Source organism: Solanum lycopersicum, chromosome 9 (assembly GCF_036512215.1).
Source record: "Solanum lycopersicum chromosome 9, SLM_r2.1".
Taxonomy (NCBI): Eukaryota; Viridiplantae; Streptophyta; class Magnoliopsida; order Solanales; family Solanaceae; genus Solanum; species Solanum lycopersicum.
The window spans coordinates 4,683,349-4,691,631 of NC_090808.1; the positions used below are offsets into that span (position 1 = coordinate 4,683,349).

Genomic DNA, 8,283 nt, shown 5'->3' on the forward strand with positions numbered 1-8,283 from the left:
GCATGTTTATGGATTATTTTATATTTAAATGTTTGTCATGAAATGAGGATAAATTAAAAAGTAAAAATGTTGCTTTTTATATTTTGATTAATTTTTTTATTTTAAACTTTTATTAATCAAGAATCTTTCAATTTTATTTTACAATATTTGTGACGTAATTTTTCTTTTATGTTGTAGACTCATGTTTGATCATATACATAATTTGTAAGACAAAATGTATAATCTAGTCAGTATTAATTTTTGTGAGGTATTCTTTCGATTTTGATTATTTTATTTTATTTTTATATGTTAGTTAATTATTTATCTCCTCTCGTATATATATAGATGTAGGTTAGCCAAAATACATTAATTTATTATTGTTTTAAGGCTAATTTGTGTTATTAATTTCCACGTGTTAATATACCGACTCTAGTACTCTTCCTACGAATATGATTTAGTAATTAAAGATGAAAAATTATGTAACAAAATAAACTAAAGCAATATATTTACGTAAAATAGTGATAGTTTAAGAAAATTACATAATATACGAAATATTCTCCTAAATAACGATCCAAACGAACAAAATTTATTGCCAAATGATACTCTGGAATTTCTGATCGTGAATTTTGGATCCAACATTTGTTTTAAAGATAATATTCCCAAAGACCCAAAAATAAATAAATTGTATTATAAAAAGTTTTAAGGGTATAAATTCTTCTTGAATTGCATATATTTGGCTATCAATATGTTATATGAAGAACCCAAAAATATTTTATCTGGTTGACTAAAATGACTTTTATTAAAATAGAGAATTTAGGGATTGTCAAGTGTCAAGTGGTCATGACTTAGGTATATTTTAAGGATATGTTGGGCAACCTACGAGAGTTGTAGCGGAGTGGTAAATATTTTTTTTTAATTTTAACTATAATTTTCAAATTTCAGTTTTCTTGGATACAAATCAAAGTTACTTTTGTTAGGGATCGATTTACCCTTAATTTGAGACTTTCATGCGTGAATCTGAATTTGTTAGACTCCAATATGTATAACGGAAATCGAGTGGAAAATAAAAAAGAATATGTTGGCACAAAGGAAAGAAGAATTGTTTTCTTGACAGGAATTAATAAAAACAAATACCAAAAGTAACGTTTCAAACTTATTGTCTTCTCTCCACCCGCTCAATATTTCGACCCCCGCCCTTTACCATTCCACCCCTAATTAAGCTCCCATTTTCTCCTCCCCATCTCACCTCCATAATATATTTCTTGAGTGCATATAATTATTCATATGGTAATATTGCTTTGCGACCTAACAAAACACTAAATAAAAAAAAACACAAGAGCCTCATTTGTTTCAAGAAAACATTTTCCTTCGTGTCAAACACAACCTAAGCGGTTGTTTGATAGGTATTAATTTCTATATAAATTAAATAATTTTTGATAATTCGTTAATCAGACAATAAGTTATTCATATATGAAATTAATTTTTATAATTTAAAATTTTGCATACCTAATACACACATAAGTAATGAGGACATTAGTGCTCTCCATTAGCTTATGCTAGGTTAAAACAAAATAATTAATATCTCGCGTAACTAATTCTTAAATAATTCTAACCAACTATCGAACAAATTTTTTTAAGTTATTTTTCATTTTTAACTCATTCCTTTTCTCGTATCAAAAGCTTAAAAAGATAAGATACTATATTCTTATTTGACTAATCCCTACTTTTTTTTTTCAACTCTTTGAAGAAAAAACAAAAATAGTAGTTAAAACCCTAGATTTTTTCATTTATTTTCAATGTGAAAATTGACAAATATCTTAATAGAACCTAAAGCAAAAGGAATTGGCATTGATGCTTTCTATTCTAAGTGTCAATAAAACGCATTTCTACTAGCCTCATATTTCCCATTTCTATCTTATTCTATACAATTTTGTGTTTTTATCCCTCCTAACATATACTATATAGGTCAAAAATGGAATATTACCCGCCCTTCATGAGATAACAATATTTTTTTTTTATCTCCAACCACTTTATTTTAGAACGAAAAATATCTTATATTGGTTTGCTATACAAAAAGATTAGCTTTTAACGGTAAATCCAATGAATACTGATACTCCATTTCAAAACTCTTTGCGACTTTATCATTTTAGATCTCTAAAAGCGACTTTGAGTCTCCTAAGTGATCTTTCATATCAAATTAGGTACTTACCTTAGATGATAATCTTGGTTATGTCTAAACATTTTTTTTTCATCCAACGTCGATATCTGCTTTAATATGGGCCTTAATAATATGATTTGTCCTAGAAAGTTCTAATATTAGGTAGTGTATAATACGAATATATTTTTAACGATCAATTTCGAGAAACCTGATTAAGGACGGTTTGGTATCACCACCACAACCATCCGTGGCAACATGTTGTGTTTTAATCTTTCCAACACAAAAGTTTAAATAGAATATCATCCTTGGGAATAAAATGCCAAGATGAATGTTATATAGTGTGGAATGGAACCAAAAAAAAAAAGTATCAATTTGTGAAGTGAGAATTATGAGAATTTTGCTTACCCAAAAATTATATTTCACCCAATGATATTATTTTGTTGGTTATTTTTCTTTTAAATTGTTGGAGGGAATTTTCACTCTAGGGGATATGTGCAATTTCTAATTGATAAACTTGTAAGATGAGAAAAATGGAATAAGTTCACATGTTATCAAGGTCCATTAACTATATTATTTACAAAATTAAATAAATTAAATATCAAAATTACCCTTTATTATCAACATGTCCATTCAACTTAATCTCTACTATATATAACTAAAATATATATCAAGTATGATATCTTTGTAAGTTGAGTGGTGAAGAAAAAAAATCTTAATCAACAAGTTGAGCATGTAGTTAAGATAAAAGTAGAAATAAAAAATAGATATAAGTTATAGGTACTTTCTAGACTATAATTGAAATCCGAGAGATACATCTTAACTAAATTAAGATTCTATTGTTTTCTGATTTTTTTTTTTTTGTAATTTGTACACCTTTTGTCTTACGTGGTACACTTCGTGACTCTAACATTTGAGGTGCATGGAAAATATTTATAAGCCACGTAAGTAAAAGAGGTGCACAAGATTAAAAAAAGAAAATGATTTCATGGGACTAATAGAACCTTAGTTTAATTAAGGTGTCTCTAAGATTTTGATCATAGTCTAAAAAGATACTTATACATTTTCGCTAAAAAATATATCAATTATTTTTGAGATAGACTAGAATAAAATATATATCGTATCAGACCCGACAAAGCTATATAATTAGGAATTTCATAAAAAAAGAAAGCACATCTAGATAGATAAGTGTACTGATTCTTAAGTGACCATGAAATGAATTTGGTCACCTCTAGAATGTGATTAATCACAAACAAAATAGTACCCACATGCATGTTTGGAAAAATAATGAACATGGGCTCTAAATTTATTATCACTAAATGTATGATTGTAGTTCAATGAAATCACAAGTTCTTAACCCTACAATGGGTCCAAGACTCAATGCAATGTGTGGGTTCATGTTTTACGAGAAAATACTAATTAAAAAGTTTTTTTCTGTTGCGAAATATTGAAAATTTATTCTATAAAATATAATATTTTTTTTTTGCCACACTCAATTTCTGTTAAATTAGCTCGTTGGAAAAATAAATGGCGAGAAACAAATTTTTAATGATAACTATTTTTTCTTTTTTCACTGATTCAATCAAAATATCAGTGATAATAGCTCTGGACATTTTTATGTGGAAAATGGTGATTTTTCAAGTAGTGAAACAAAAAATTACAGATAAAACGTAATATTACGACTAAACATTAAAATTTTCATGCTAATCTCATTTAGTTATAGATTAATAAGGAATTATAAGAAAATTCAATAAGCTAAAAAGGTTTTAGTGATCAATGACAATTAGTTAAGAATTAACAATAAATTTTATGTTTACTAATTGTGATGATCTTGACTTTTATTGGATGATATAAGTAGATTTTATACAAATCTCAAAGTGTTAAGAGTTAACTACATTATATTCCTACTCTTTTTTTAAAATTACAATTTCTTTTTAAATTTGATGAAATCCGAATGCATTCCAAAACGTAACGACATATTCAACCTCTCAATTCATTATGTACAACCCAATATATTAGGTTAAATTATATAATATATTGATACATTACATAAAGTAATGTCCCATCATATAAAGTAACCACATGTAGAGTTTTTGCTGTGTGCTGTGTTCCTCTTAAGAAGACTATTTGAGGCTAAGAATTTCTTAAAAGAAGTAATTGTTGTATTATAATTATTAATAAAGTCGTTATAAAATTAAGCTAACACAACTTGCTAAAGTGTAATTAACAAGTCACAACATATCAACTAGAGCTCTAACATATATATCTAATTAGCTCATAATATTTATGTCTTAATATAATATTTTTCTTCATTAATCAATTATTACTTTATCAAAGTCTCGCTAGTCTTCGCGAACCATTACTATCGAGAATAAAATAAAAATAGTAACTAATTAATTTTTATTTTAAAATAAAAAAATAACATAAGACATCTAATTTTAAAAATTACAATAAGAAAATAAATATGCAAAAGGTGCAACAGTATATCAGTCAATAAATACCAAAAATAATGATATAAAAAACATTAATATCAGTATTTAAGTCATGCTAATAATTGCTGCGTGAAATTGTAACGACCCAAAACGAGCCGCGAGTGGCACCCACACTTACTCTCCTATGTGAGCGAACCAACCAATCTAAACCTCAACATTTCAAACATAATTAACGGAATAAAAATGCGGAAGACTTAAAACTCATTAACGAAATCAATTAAATAAAATCTAAAATATTGGTCCCTACTTAAAATATTCTTTTATTTTATTTTTAACATTGAATCTCAACTAAATTTAAAAAATCTCACACTAATAGTGAAAACTGAAAAGCCAGCCACATGAAACAATAGAGCATATCAGAAAAGCAAAATATTATATAAAAACATTAGAGTATATTATATATAATTACTTATATATCTTTTGGTATTCGTTCATAGAAAATACATCAACATGCCAAATAGAGCTGCGGGCTACATGCTTTTTCCCTTTAAAATCATTTTTTTTGGGTGCTTTTGCAACCTCTTCAGCCCAATTCACAACACCAAATAGTAAAAAAAAAAAAAACAATACTCAAGTTCAAAAAAAATAATAAAAGATACTAATTCCCCTTAGACTTCAATACTTTCTCAGTAAAAAAGAGAAACAATTAAAGTCTAGGAAAAATCTTGTTTTTGTGGTTGTATATAATACTAAAGTAATTCTGTTTTTTTGGGTTGGGTCAGTTGAAATGGGTTTATGGATCTAAACCCGGAAATTCTTGCCTTCAAAAGTTTGTCCAAACTGCCAATTAGAGGGTGCCACGTTGACATTCGTGACACTACGATGATCACTAGCTTTAACCCGAATAGAAAGGGCTTGACCCACTAAAGGTGAATTAGTTTGCCAATTTTGCCCCCAATTACGACTCATTGCTATCCATTGTGTGTTTGTTCCTTTAATTAAGACCTTCTGTATATCCCCTGCACCCGCAACGTTTGTTACCAATAACAAATTGAAGTAACGGAAACCGTTTATTGTGAATCGAATTCCTCCTTGTTTTCTGCATGGTACTCTGCCAAAAATAATTTAATCGAATTAGTAAATATCAAATAATTTAACGATGGTGGGGCCAATAAGGGCATGGAATAATGTGAGCCATGCTTCGAATTACTGAATTCGAAGCAAAAGGAACAAATCCCAATTTATTTGTTTGCTCACATTCCCTTGTTACCCTCAAAGTCACCTAAAAATTGCAACTTTAACATTCCCTTGTACACATGGTACGAAAACGCGTTATATTATATAATTTGTTGTTTTGTTTATAAACATAAAATGAGTTAAAACGATACATATTTTAAACAATAATGGGACCAGCCCTTAATTTAAATGATTATATTTATAGTGATAATGATACTAGCTCAAACATGTTGAGAGATATGGTGGCAAGGTATAGCAAACCTATAATTTTTGTCGGAAACCATTTTTTTGCAATTAATTTAAAAACAATTTTGATTTTGATTTTTCATTTAAACTTAAAGCAGGAAAATAAGCACACACAAACATCAAAAATCTTCAAACAAATAGAAAATATAATTTTGAAGAATAGTATATATTTTTATATTTACAAATAAATAAATTTGAACTTTTCTAGTTTATAACTATTAGTAAGCCTTTATAGTCGCTCAATTCAAAAACCTCAAAGATTAGTATAATTATGCAGATATCGTTACAAAATCAAAAATTTTCTTTCTTAAATTTCTTATTAAATGAAATACGTTTTTAAAGTAGAACATATTCATTCATAGTAAACCCATTTTATGTAATATTTTTCGCATTTCGAAATTCAAACAAGTTTATTTTTAACCATACGTTTTTTATAGATCCTTTTAACATTTTTAAATTATCAATTATCGTGACTTATAGTACTTTTTACGTAGTTTATAACTATATAAATTTCATTTCAAAAAAATTAAAAGTTTCATACGCAAATATCCGATTAAAATTAAACTGTCTAACTCTCGAAAAACAAAAAGTGTCACATACAATAGAACAAAGGGAGTACTATTTATTTCCAAAATAATAATTATAAAGCTAATACATAAAATTCCAATTATTACTTCAAATAGAAAAAATTGAAACTACTTGCTTTATTTTAATTAATATTTTTTATTTTTCTCGTAAAAAATTACTTATTTATTTTATAAATAACTCTTTATCTTCAACTTTATACTAAAGAGAACACCGATTAAAAGGATATTTTGATATATTAAATACCTTAAATTTGTGATAGCAAAAGAGAAAAATATTTTTTTTCTTAAATACTTATTAAATAAAGACTAGCATTAAATTACAGTATGGTCCAAAATTGTAAAAAACAGTTGCAATTTTCTGCCTACATTATAAAAATCTAATTAATTGACAGATTTTCTCCGCATATCAGATCTTTTCCCATACTGGCCTTTGAAATGTCAAAAATATACGTAGAATTATTAATTTTTTAAAAATAAAATTTATATATTTTAATAAAATAACGTAATACTAATTAATATTAAAAAGTCAAAAAAGAATATAAGAAATTTATAATTAAAAATACGAAAAAAAAAAGGGACCAGAACACATATTGATGCAAACCAGAAAAAAACAGTTAGGCGAAACTTTCCAAATATATAAACGGCAAGCAAAAATGGAAATGCGTATCGGAAAACTCACCGGCGGTATGTGACGGGGACAATTCCGGCACGGTACAGTCCGATTTTGAGGAACATAGGCATGGCGAGATCGAAATGAGGACGAGGAGGGTTACACCACCCGCCGTCATCGTTTGGTAAAGCGAAGTTCGGCGGGCAAAAATTTGTCGCCGTCACGAAAATGGATGGATTACCAGGAAGACACCATTTGCCATCGTTATCACACTTTAATTCAAAGCACGCTCCGCAGCTTAGTCCATTGTTAAATAGCACTGTGCTTAACGCTGCATTATTCACTCCGTAACCTTGGCTGTATAAATTGCCATATCCACAAGCTCCACCTACAAATTCGAACAAAATTCAGAAAATTCGCGCCCAAAATTGAAAAGCAAAAAACAAAATTATTGATTCAGGGATCCAGATTTGCAATTTTATTAATTATTAATCTATGAACAAGGCTATGAAAACACATTTAGCCATTACATTTCCGAAAATTTCAAAATTCAACTCGAAGAGAAGTTATATCTTCACTCTAAATTATTCACAACAATTCAAAAACAACTCCAGTAAGTATTCATAACTAAACACAACTTCGATTTTTCAAATATAGCTTTTCACTTCTAATACCAATAACTGAGTTCTAAATCTAATATTTGTATATATTTAGCGAACTACTTAACATTGTTTGAGTAAAAGCTACTGCTACTGGATTCAAGCTCTGCAACTGAGAGAGAGAGTATAGTAATTACCCATAGTTCCAGATGCGTCAGAGCCACCGTAGAAGGTGGCGTGGGCGGTTTGCCATGGTCCGCCGGTATAAACGCCGGGGATTCTGGCATTGACGGCAGTGAGAAAACAGAGAAGAACAGTAATAGTAATGTAGAGCATCATATTGGCAGCCATTTTTCTCATACTCACTCGCTTACTGCTCAGTGTTAAGAGAAAGAAAGTAGAGAGAGAGAAATGGAAAACAAGTTTTTTTTTGGAGGTG

At 28.3% G+C, this 8,283-nt stretch overlaps 1 protein-coding gene across 1 annotated transcript; it reads right to left on the bottom strand.

Annotated features, from left to right (window-relative positions):
• Positions 1 to 5,000: 5,000 nt before the first annotated feature.
• EXPA4 (expansin A4) lies at positions 5,001 to 8,283 on the bottom strand. Its single transcript, NM_001247152.2, has 3 exons — positions 8,042 to 8,283; positions 7,315 to 7,633; positions 5,001 to 5,677 (listed from the first exon to the last, which is right to left on the bottom strand). The coding sequence occupies exons 1-3, from the start codon at positions 8,202 to 8,204 to the stop codon at positions 5,368 to 5,370; spliced, it is 792 nt and encodes a 263-aa protein (NP_001234081.1). The 5' UTR covers positions 8,205 to 8,283; the 3' UTR covers positions 5,001 to 5,367.

What these genes read in the sequence shown, in the direction of transcription:
- EXPA4 (NM_001247152.2), bottom strand. Translation starts at nt 8,204, where the DNA reads ATGAGAAAAATGGCTGCCAATATGATGCTCTACATTACTATTACTGTT. An exon ending in TGACGCATCTGGAACTATGG is followed by an intron (nt 7,634 to 8,041) that starts GTAATTACTATA and finishes TCGAATTTGTAG; the next exon opens with GTGGAGCTTGTGGATATGGC. An exon ending in GTCCCCGTCACATACCGCCG is followed by an intron (nt 5,678 to 7,314) that starts GTGAGTTTTCCG and finishes TATTTTTGGCAG; the next exon opens with AGTACCATGCAGAAAACAAG.